This window comes from Urocitellus parryii, chromosome 10 (genome assembly GCF_045843805.1).
Source record: "Urocitellus parryii isolate mUroPar1 chromosome 10, mUroPar1.hap1, whole genome shotgun sequence".
Taxonomy (NCBI): Eukaryota; Metazoa; Chordata; class Mammalia; order Rodentia; family Sciuridae; genus Urocitellus; species Urocitellus parryii.
In genome coordinates, this window is record NC_135540.1 from 112,231,653 (window position 1) to 112,244,067 (window position 12,415).

At 40.8% G+C, this 12,415-nt stretch overlaps 1 protein-coding gene across 2 annotated transcripts in view; it reads left to right on the top strand.

The window, feature by feature from the left end:
* Atp8a1 (ATPase phospholipid transporting 8A1) overlaps nucleotides 1-12,415 on the top strand; it is a 214,804-nt gene that overhangs the window by 36,205 nt on the left and 166,184 nt on the right. For both annotated transcript variants that reach the window (XM_026386651.2, XM_077803452.1), the window contains exon 5: nucleotides 1,097-1,142. In XM_026386651.2, coding sequence (XP_026242436.1) covers nucleotides 1,097-1,142 — 46 coding nt within the window. The remainder of the gene's footprint in view (nucleotides 1-1,096; nucleotides 1,143-12,415) is intronic.

A 12,415-nucleotide genomic window follows, 5' to 3' on the forward strand; every position in this document is an offset into this window, starting at 1 on the left:
ACTCAGGAGTGCTGATCTACCACTCTACGCTTTTCTCTTGGAGAGTTTTCATGTATGCACTGAGATTCCAAAAACCTTGTTATTTTTTTTCTCATATGGAAAACTTTGGAACTCTCTTGTTTTACATTTGTCCCAGCTTCTGTGGTAGTTGGTCATTCACAGCCAAGTTTGACTTTGGGCTTCCTATGATAGGATCTTTGAGCAAAGAGTTAGTTACACTCAGTACTTTCCTGCAGCATTAACAGAGTCTGATGTGTTCTGCTTAATGTTTGCTGTAAGTTTCAATAGAAGCCAGAGAAAACCTCCTCTTGCCACTTAAATTCTCATCTTTTATCAGACCTCTCTTCCTTTTTTTTTTTACCCACTGCTATAAACCCTTGGCTGGTGTAACCCTTAAAATTCACCTGCCTGGACTTAGATTACCTCACCTGTTAGCCATTTAATGTTGTAGGTGCCTTGGGGACAAAAGAAAAGAGGACCCTATGATTATGGTCACACATGGTTGTGGGGGAGGTTGGAAATCAGTGATGAGAAGAGGCTGTGTGAAAGTGGTAGACGTATTAGGTTCTAGTCACTGACAGACATCAGCACATCATTAAATTATAGAGGATATTGTACTCAGCTTAATTAGATAATGAATTTCATAAGAAGCTGAAAATATTACAATACTATTATTAAATGGTAGCTATTATAGATAATTCTCCCTGGCAATTTTTTTAAGTGAGTTATTTAAGCACAAGACTAAATCAGACTTCCAGTTCCAATTTTTCTTGTACATTAAAAGTCTATTCTGTGCTTATGTAAAATCCATCTGAGGACCACAAACCTGTGCTGACTGTGGAGGAGCACTGTGTAATGATTCTGTTACTAGTGCTTTCAGATTTAAAGTTCCAGAGTGCCCTCTCCTCCTTCCCTTCAGTGCACCCCCCAGAGATGTGCATATTGATAACACTGACATCCATTATTGACATGAACCAATGAAAACCTGGAGAAACACAACTTAAAGAAAGCTCTTCTTTTTTTTTAATTTTTGGTAGGGTGTTCTTTATCAATCTCATTCATTTTTTCACTATTATTCTTTTTGCTTTTAAACTAGAAACGACACAAAGCTGATAATGCGGTGAACAAGAAGCAGACACAAGGTAGGAATTTTCCATCTGTTGTCTCATATTTTTCAAGTCTACTCAGTAATATCTACAAATCTCTTTAATTATATATAATTCAATGGAGAATACTATGACTTTAAGTTTTCATTCCAGAGTAGATTGCTTCTTGCTTTGTGGCATTTGTTAGCATGACACTTGAAGTCGTATTGGAGTAATTTATAGTGGTAATGCTTTTGAAAGACAACATTTTAATGGATTTAAGTGACTCCTAGCAATGTGCTCCCAAGTATTGTCCGTAAAATCTACAGTTATTTTGACAGTGTTAAAAGCTATAAAATGTCTGTTTGTTTGTGATCTACAGATGTTTCCCTAGAAAAGAGTTACAGAAAATAATCTGATGTATTGTTACTTGGGTGCAAAGTGTGTGAGAAGCACTTTGAGGTATACTATATATGCAGATGAAATATGCCCCAGAAATAAAGAAAATGATTAAAACCAGGCTAGCTCCTGGGGAGTGTGTGGAATGTTGGCATGGATCTTTTGGTGTGGGTCTCTGTTTGACGCAGCCCAAACCAAAGTGACCTTCAGCATAAGCAAAAAGACTGTCATGTGCTCGGTTTCAAAACAAACAAAACAAAACAAAACAAAACAAAACCCAGGAACTTGCAAAACAGACACCTTATGCCATCCCTCAGCTTGCCCCCTCTGAGAGTTTTGTTTCTCTTTGAATTTCTCTGATGTGTTAAAGGTCAGCTAAGTTTGCCAACATTATTTGGTTGTCATTATTTTTATGAGGCCCTGTTAAAATGCTTTGCTTCTTTCTCATCGTTTCCCAACATCGTTGCCTTTTCTGATGATTGTTTTTTGTACACATGAGGAAGGTGCATCTATTAATCTAAAAATTTGCAGAGTATTTACTGAATTTTATTTATTATAAGATATACAAAAAACAATAAATAGGGATTTTAAATTCGAAGAGCTGACAGCCCATTTGTAGAGATAAGTATGTGAATAAACAAATGAAAGTACAAGATATGAGAGGATTTCTATGGAAGATGAAGGGTTCAGATGCATGGTCTCATTGCCTTACTACATCTTTGTGGCAAATGATGTTTTCCATGTCCAATGCTGTAGAAATTCAAAAGGAGAAAAAATTGTAGAGCTTCTTCAGCTAGATCTTGAATTTGGAAGGGATTGTAGATGAGCAGAGAGACTAGGGAAGTCAATTTTGCACCTAGGTTGAGTAGGAAAGGGGAGGTAAAGTTGTCCTGAATAGAAAGAAGGCTGTTGGATTGCTTTCTTGAACTGTGTGGAAAGGAGATTTGTATCAGACAGAACAAACACATGATTTATAAAGGTAGGCTGGGGCCAAACTTTATGGGACCCTGAGTGCCAAGCCAAGGAGATTCTGACTTTATATATATATATACACACACACTCTAAGTAGCTATTGAAGGTTTATGAGTCAAAAGGGAATGGACAGACAGGTTTCAGGATGGCGAGCCGAAGGAATCAGAGTAGGGGACCTTGTCAGTCAACTTTGCATTGCTATGACCAAAATATGTGAAAGAACAACATAAAGGAGGAAAAATTTATTTGGGGCTCAGAGTTTCAGCGGTTCAGTCCACGTGCAGCCAATTCAGTCCCAATGCTGTGGAATTAAGGTGGGGCAGAACATCATGGCAGAAGGCCATGGCGGGGAAAAGCTGCTCAGCATATGGCAATCAGGAAGCAGGAGGGTAGGGAGGAACTAGGACAAAATGTAATCCTGGAGAGCATCCCCAGTGACCTACTTTCTTCAGCCACATCCCATTCACCTAAAGTTGCCACTCAGTAATCCATTCATATTATTAATCCGGCAAATGACATGACGTCTCTCAGAACCTAATCATTTTCCCTCTCAACATTCCTGCATCATCTAACACCTGAGCTTTACGGGAAACCCCTCATATCCAAATCATAACCCAGTTTATTAGAAGCCTGGAGACCAAGCTATTCCAGGAGTTTAGGTGTGAAGGGACAATTATAGCAGTTGAAGGGGGAAAAATTCAGATGTTTCAAGTATTGGTATTTTTGGCAATGTGAAGTTTTTGCATTTCTTGCCCTGATGCTCAGAATACTCAGTACAGGTTTTGAAACAGACCTATGTAAATATTTTCTACTCCATCATGTGTTCTGTAACAGAGACTCTTCTCTTCAGTGACCGGCAGTTGTTTGTTTTCAAATAGTGGCCCAAGAAGCCCCTGTGGTACAGTGGAAGAACAGTGGTTGTAGCTATGGTGATTTTAGGTGACTACAGCTTGTATTGCTACTCCCTTCAGAGAAAACATTCTGTTTCTTGGTTATCACTGTTGGTTCATCAATCCCCTTCATGGATTAATGGGATTAGTTCTGCTGCTGAAATGAAGAATAGGCAAGTAAGAGGGAAAGATTTTAAGTGTGTATAAAACCATTTCAAAAATAAAATATTAAGACTCAGGTATAAAAACCATTTTAGTCAGCATAATACTAGGAAATCCCATACCCAAGAAATATGGCTTGATTCTTGAAGTTATTTTCCAAGGGATTGGCCTCTTGGGTTTTATTTCCTTTTCTTCTCTTTGTCCCTCTCCTCCCCTCCCCTCCCGTCCCTCCTCCCCTCCCCTTCCTCTCTCTTCTCTCTTCTCTCTCTCTCTGCCTAGTTTCAGAATTGGTGGTTTTCTTGCTTGGCAGTTGATAGGTAACAAAATGTTTGAATAGGGTACTGTTTCCTGTCAGATAATTCAAATTGCTGAATACTGAAGCCATCTGTTATCATTAGACCAGAACGAAATTCAATTTACTTTCCTGAATTGAGGCACTAGTGGATGTGTAGGAGTAGGAAGAAGGATATTCATGACAGGTAATTAATTTTTGACAGAGATTTAAATATTAAACTTAAATTTTCATTTTATAAATGTTTGCCAAGACCACATAGTATGTAAGAGGACATCTTTCCCTCAGATTCAAATATGAACCCTTCAGAGTTTTCGAATACAGAGATGACTACGTTCTCCCCTTATTTTTCATTGAGGCCCTGAAGCATATTTTTTTCTTCTTCTCTCATTCCCTAGAGCCTTCATAAATATCAGTTTGTATTTTCAACAATTTCAACCACTTAAGTGCAGACTGGTTCCTGTCTAACACCTTATTTTTACCAATTGAATAACAGAGTTTGAACCTAACTCAGAACTTAACAAATAGGCTGACCTTATCCTCAATACCTGTTTTGAAGGAAAACACTTCTTGCCATGGAGATATGGAAGCTGGTTAAGTAGATGGTTCAGTGACGAGGCAAATGTAAAATTACATATTGCTGTCCAGGAACCTTGTTGGCAAGGGAAGGCAGAGTACGGATTGATGCTCAGAAGTCCAAGGATGTGAGTGAGCCTTGAGTTTTGTGGTCCACTCTTACCAAAAATTGTGACTGCTTCTCTTGGCTCCTGGTGTTTTGTTTTTGTTGTTGTTTTGTTGTGTTATGATTTATACAATCTAGTCAGGAACTCCACAGAGTTCAGGGCCAGCCTCTTACTCACCATTGTGTTTCCAGTACCTCCCAGCTTAGGGTGCTTTCTTAGCAGGTGCTCTGTATGTATAGAGCTGATAAACAAGTGTCCAGAGAGATATTTAAATGGGGACAACAAAGGAAGAACAGAAACTAGAAATGTAAGGAGCCTTCTTGAAAACTAATCATCTGGGCTGGGAACAGGATGAAAAGCAGCATCTTCATAACACTGGGTCCCAGACTGTTTCACAGGCACTGATAAATACTAATATGGCAGAAGTTCTTGCTGCTTCTTTGCCTTCTCTGTCAAAGTCATCACATCACCATTCGTGCTTGCTTTGCCCCCTGTGAATACAGTGCTGTGTCCACTCATCATTTCCATATCACAGAGCCCAGGAGCTCTGAAATATCCAGAGTGCCTGGTTTTCCTTGCATCTGGATTTACCTTCATTTTCTCTGATTTCCTCCCTCAGGATCTGAACTCAGCTTCTGACATACTGTCTTGCATGTATCTACACGCACAGGAGGCAATCTCTTGCTGTTTACCCTAAATTGTGTTGTTTTGCCCAATTTATCTCTGTAGACATTTGTAAATTATAAGTTTATAATTGTTATTATAATATGTAAATTGAAGCCAGACCCCAAATGAATTTATTGTAGTGGTGGTTGAACTAGTTCTCTTTTTTAAATTGTGTAACTATGCTCTCATTGTTCTATGAAATGGTGTGAGGACCAGTATGCTAATATTTGAAGTGAAATGATAGTTTCTCCTAAAATCATAACATAGAGGCTTGGGAAAGAACGGAGCTCATTTGTAGACTAGGGTATTTGGGGGAAATTTAATGAATAGATGTACTTTTAAAAACCCCATGTGCGGATGTACTCCCAGAAGTTGCTGTGTGTACATTCTGCATGTGGGAAGGAGTGGGAGATAAAGCAGCCCGTTCATTAACTGGTTTGATGCTGTAGTTGAAGGAAGGGACCAGGGAAACAACTCCACATCATGTACAGCCACAAGAATGGGATCCTAATTAGAATAATTCATACTCATGTATGTATAATATGTCAAAAAGCACTCTACTGCCATGTATAACTAAAAAGTATTTTTAAAAAGGTGGTGTACCATTACTATGATTAGATTAAATCATTGTTTTATTATGATAGTAGGCAATATGCTAGAATAAGTCTTAATAATGAAATTTTGTTCCATTATTTAATATATATTTTTTAGAAAAGTCAACATGAAATTCTTTTAAATGAAGCACATAGCTTAAAATAACCAGTCTTCTCCTCTCACCCTGAGTTCCTCCCCAGAGCTTGCCTGGGGTAGAATTGGAGATGGCTGACAGCCACTAACAAGGCTACTTGCCTGAAGGACACCTGGTTGCTTATCTCCCACTGGAAACCCTAGAATCCAGTTCCCTTTTTTTATGGAAAAAGCATTGAGGTGGTGTAAATTGCATGTGTTTTAGGGTATTAGGGCTAAAGCAGGGCAGAGTCCGTCTAGCTTAGGTCAGTTTCTGTGCTGTACAAAAGGGTATGTCATGCTAAGGAACTTAACATGGCACCACTTTCGTGACCTAATGAAACAGAGTGCTGGTGTTTTTCTCCCTGGAGGTCCCCCCCCCCCCCGCCCATGAGAACCATCCAATGGGCCTGAACAGGTGTTCTGCTGCATGTGTATCAACTTACCCATGAATACTTCTTAGCAATTACAATTTCCATGATGTTCAGGGTTAAAAATCAAACATATAGCCTAAATAATTTCGAACATCTAAAATGCTATTAATGTGCCTCACAAATATCACGTATCTGTCAGGATTATATAAATTGAACTGGTTAGATATTTTCAACAATAGCTGTGGAAGCTGTGGGCAGGGAGGAAGTATGTATTTGTGGAGAAATATAGCCCCAGCTTGTGTTTTATTTGTCCTAAAAACAAAAGTTGCACACAGGAGCAAAATCCACTGAGGAAATTTGGGAACATAGTTCAAGAGAGAGAGACTGGACTCAGGCTTGGCTTTTGACCCTGCTCTTAGCTTCTTTTCCTGCTTGTACATATCTCACTCACTTTGTCTTCTGTTTTTTAATTTAAACAAGTCATTCCACCTTCATGGGTACTTTCCTCCCATGTGTTTTTTCCAAGCCCAAATAAATTGCATGTCCAGATTTCCTGGGGAAAAACAGGTGTGAGTCCAAGGTAGAACATTTGTTATTTCACTTCAGTAAGTCTTTATTGAACATTTTCCTTGTATAAGACTCTGCAGAAAATGCAGAGGGGAGCAAGGCTTCATTCTTGACCTACAGGAAATTAGAATTATTCTAATGGGAGAGAAGATGAAGTCTGATATACAAGGCAGAAGAAGTCATAAGGACTAAATGAGAGAGGTGGGATTCAGAAGTATCATTTGAGAGGTTCATGAAGGACGAGTAGAATTCCAGTACACAGAGAGACTGGGTGGTAGCATGGGTGACCCAGGAAGAGGGACTACAGTGGAGGTGGGAAGACATGAGCATAGTCAGAGAAGCGCAAATGATGCATTTTGATAAAAAGCATAGATACGTGTCAGGGGCAGGGATGCGGAGGCAAGTTAGGGTCATATTTAGGAGACTTTTGAAAATCAGGGTGAGAAATATGTAGGCAATAAATGAAGGGTATGGAAAGGCTCCCAGTGGACTTTTAAAGAAGAATCTGATGGCTCTGTGGGGCTGGGATCCGGCAGAGAGACTGATTTTGGATTGATTAGGAGAGAAACTGGCTAGAGAGTTGATTAACTGGACTCCTCAGTTGGAGGGTGGTGATGACAAGAAGATAGAGGAAATGCAGAGACTAGATATGGGGGGATGAGAGGCAGAGGGGGAGCCCTGCCCAGCAGCAGATGCTGCAAATTGAGAGGAGCAGCACTCTACACCTGTTAAATCAGCATGAAGAAGACAGAGCATTACTGTTCTTAACCAGAGCTCCAGTTCTTAACTGAAGAGGAGTTGAGCTATGAAAACTAAACCCACATTGTAAGGAATTGTTGAATGATTGATTAGTGAGGCCATGAGGGAGCTTTTTTCTTTCAAGATATTTTTCAGTTAAGTGAAGGAAAAAGTGAGTGATTGATGACTTACATATATATATACATCCATATTCTTCTTGTGAGTCACTGGTTCTTAAGCTTGAACGTGCCTCACCATGCCCAGGAGGGTTCATTAAAACATAGACTATTCCTGGGAGTCACCCTAGAATTTCTTCAGGCCTCTAACGGGGCCCCAGAATTTCATTCTTAAGAAATGTTCACAGATGCTGGTGGTACTGGTGAGGGCCCACACTTTGGAGCCTTTGTAAAAGTTTTATAGATGAGTTCAAAGGAATATCAACTGATTTAATACCGACATGAACAACAGAGTCAAGAGAGAGGAATTCAGGAAATTCCCCTTTGTTCTCTGTGTCAGTAGATGATAATGATTCAGCCAAGCTCCTTGTGATTTAATTTGACCTTTATAGACAAGTTTACACAAGACAGTCTTGTGCAATGTCAATTTGTGGCTCAGTGAGGCTCTTACCTTCAAACTATCTTTGGAAGTAAGATTCTCTTTAATGAATGGTTTATATGGGTATATCGGTTTTCTTTCTTTGCTCGGATGCTCGGATCAAAACCATAGTCTCAGCTGTACTCTCCTGTGATGTAAAATTCCTCTCAAATGCCGACTCTAGGCAGGATTGGAGCACACTATTCCTCTTGTAGTTTTTCTGCTCTCTGGGGCATCCTTTTGAATAACTTGCCTCTCCTTTCCCACTTAAAAAGTGACCCGTTGCCCAAGACCTGTTGCACTTTGGGTGAGGTCCCTAGTGACAGACCATTTTGCCTAGAGACTTGGGCTGTGACACTCTCTGAGAATGTAAATGAGCACCTGCACCTGGCAGTGTTGGATTGAGTACTGAGAGGGCCACTTCATCCAGGGCTTTTGATTGAGAGGTACTCTAACAGAATGCCCAAGGTACTCCAAACAGAATGTTTTCACTTCACAAAAGAAACCCATTACAACAAAGCTGCCAACTAGTATTCTGCTAAGTAAAAACAGATTCTCTTTGAGGTATTTGTTGAATGTCTGAGCCCTCGCAGGCATTCTGTCAGACTAATTTGGCTGTGTGGAAACTAAAGCAGGTGTGTTTGGATGCAACTGGGGAGTGGTGGGGGAGTTTTTGCATTTAAAAGCATGAGCTGCCAAAGCACCTAGACAGGCCATTCTGTCCCCACACATTCCAGTTCCCCTTCACCAGCATCCTTCATCATTTCCTCCAGAAGCAGAGTAGAAGCTCCATGAACTTTTGTCCCAAGAAAGCAAGTCTCAGCAAAGGACCCAGCATTGTTCCCTGCTTCCTTGACACTAGCTGGAACTGGGTCACAGGAGGTCACTGGTTAAAAATAAACTAGGTTGCTATTTCAGTTGCCAGCAGATTACACAGGATGATGTTTATTGTCATTGTTCTAAGAGTTGGATGCTTAGGCACCAATTCCAAAAGAAAGATAACACTGACTCCTGGCATTGATGTGTGTCCTTGGCCAGTGTTTAAGTCTTGTGCAGACACTATATATTGTGAGCTGATTTTTAACTTCACTGGAATCCTGTACTGCTCTCTGTATCCTAAAATTGGTCTAAGGTCAAGTCTGGAGAAGCTGTGTACTTCCTTTCTTGGTTTCTGAGTTTGGTTTTTGTATTTCAAGAACAAAATTAATGGTGTGGGGTGGAGGGGGGGGTGGATTAGAAACACCTCTTCATTTATAACAAGCTTCTGAGCAACACAGGTCCTACAGACCCAGAGAACAAGTACTTTAAAAAAAAAAAGTGATTCTATTTAGGTCTCAGCAGAGGGACCTAAAGGTGATATATACCTTCATTAATCCAAGCCACTGCAGGCTCCAGTGTTAATACCAAATACTCATCAGATTGACAAAATCCAAGTGATTGTACATATCTGGTTCTATAGTCAGTGAAACTTGGCATGTTGCTGGTGAGAGAGAAATTGCTGTAGATTCCTAAAGAAGTAGTCTATATCTGATAAGAGTATCAACAAAAATACTCTGGAGCCAGCAATGCTTCTTACAGGATTTGCTCCTATAAGATACAATCATGTAAATATATTTCAGTGTTCTTTGTGGTGGTAGGAAAAAAGGAGAAAACCAGAATTTCATCAAGAGAATAGTTGAATGACCTATGATACAGCTATTATCTCGGGGGTACCTGGAAGTCACATGCTAAACCTTGACCACAATAAGGATAAGACAGACTAGCCGGAGATTTGTAATGTGCTGTTTAAGGTTTGAAACTCCCCTGGAAGAGCCAAGACTAGCTTTTCTGCTTAGTTTAAGGATGTATATTGATTGATGGTGTACCTGGCTTAAACAGTCATACAGTTTGGCTTGACTAGTTGACTAGAGACCCTGCTGGAAACTTTCGCTCAGGCTTCCCTGAAATTATCTCTTGTACATGTCCTGGAAGTTCAAAATGTATGTCTTAGGTGAATGAGAAGGACCCTGGTGGGCTGTGCCTAGAAGTTTCTTAGGTCCCCAGTACTTTTCTGGACTTCCACTTTTCTTCTGTACACACATCTTTTTACCTCCCTGAGAGCCTTTTGTGAATACATCCTGTGGAGTCCCGTGAGTCCATTCAGTTTTCCAACCCATTGCCATTGACACATCTATACCATGCAGTATGATTGAGTGAAGTCAAAAAATGAGTTAAGTCTCTCTAGTTTGTCCTTTAAAGTATTATATGTTAAGGGGAAAAAACAAGTTGCAGAGAAATAAAATTCAAAAATGAATGGGAAAAAAAGCAAGCCTGTCCACCATTATCTGGGGAATGGTGCATCTATTAGCACTCCTAACCTTGAGAACGTGGCAATGAGATGAAGAGAGACTGTCAGCTTTTCCTTTCTGCCCCTCTGTCATACTGTTGGACACATGTTGATTTTGTAGTTTGATAGAAAGCATCATAGACTGATTATATATTTAAAAGTTTCTTAGATGTAAGTTTTTGCAGGAGGCTAAGTTTTTTCCAGTTTCTCTCTCCAATAATGGATTGATGGAAATATTTGTGTGGAGGGTGGAATGTACTGTTTGGGTGGAGGCAGAGATCTGAGAAAGGTCAGGTGGGAAGGAGGCAAACAGATTAGAAAGTGGAGGAAGAACTGATCAGTGTGAGGCTGAGAGGAAAAGAGCAGGTTCAGAAGATAGAGTTGGGAAGCAGGTCTGGAGAACCACACTCAGTGGTCTTCCGTGAAAGTGCCACTGGCATCCACCATGCAGAGTAGAGCCAAGACTCCTTGTAAGCTCTGTCTGTTGGGTCTGAGAAGCCTGTTGTGACACTTCTGTCCTGTTGAGTGGAACCAATGAGTAGGTCAGGGCTATTTTTAGATGTGAACTAGCCAACATCTGTGAAGTGGCAGCATAGAGGATGAGTTTCGATGGCAGAGCTAGAAGGGGTGGCCCTGAGCTGGCATCAGTGACTGGAGCATGTCCGTGTACCTCATGGTCACATAACCACGTGCAACTGCTGGCATAGTACGGGAAATCTTAGTAACTTATAAAACTGAGAAGTCCGTTTTAAACAAATGTTTAAATCGTCCATCGGCATCTTTTCATAGCTATTTTTTCATTCAGTCAAAACTCACAAACCATAAAGTTCACCATGTTACATCATGAAGTTCAAGTGGCCTCTGGTGCATTCACAAGATTATGTGCCCATCACCACTGCCTAACTGCAGAACATTTTCACTACACAGAGCCCGTCAGTTTCTAGCCTCGCCTTCCTGGAGGCCCTGACAACCACTAATCTGCCTTCTGTCTCCAAGGATTCGTCTGGTCTGGATGTTTTCTATCAGTGAGATCATGTGATGGGTGGCCCTTCGTGTCTGTCTTCTGTCACTCAGCCTGTCTTCAGGCTTCATCCATGTTGTGCTCTCAGCACTTCATCCTCTTTCTGGCTAACTAAGGTTCCACTGAATGGATCTATTTGCTTATCTGTTAATCAGTTGATGGACATTTGGGTTGTTTCCACTTTGAGGCTATTGTGAGAACTGCTGCACTGAACATTCCTGTACAATTTTATATGAAACATGTTTTCAAGGCTCTCAGGTATATGCTTAGGAGTGGAATTTCTGGGCCTGTGGTAGCTCTGTGATGAACTCTTCTAGGAATTGCCAAAGCGTTTGCCTCTACGGCTGTGTGTTCAAAGCCATCTGCATGTTGTTTTTAACATGAGATCTACTAGGGAGAGGAGTTTTATCCTTAGTAAATCTGTGTTGCTATTTCCATGGCTTGGCTTCATATGGTCTCAAACACACAGGCATATTAGCGAGTCCAGCATTCCATCTAGCAAGTGCTCTCGCTGAGCGCCTTTGTGTTGCTGTGTGGTGCCACCGGGAATGAGCGTGAGCAGAGCAGAGCAGCTCCCTTGTCGTGAAATGAATGGTGTCGGGGAGCCACCAGCCATTAAGTAGTCCTCTCCCCACTAAATGTATAGAAGATCTGGAGTAAATGCTCAGAAGGCAAAGTGCATGGGGGCCCATTTAGACGTGGGGGTAGGGCAAACAACTGGTGTCCACAAAAGGTCCCCTGAGAAAGTGGTGTTCAAATCAAGATCTGGAAGTTATGTAGAAGTTAGTGAGTTAAGTTAGAAGTTGAGATGGTGGTGAATGAGCTGGTTGTGTGCCCCTGAGTTCAGTCCCTGGTACATGCCCCATGTCCCACCCCCACCCCCAAAAAATCCATTACTTACCTGCTTGTGACTCTTTTTT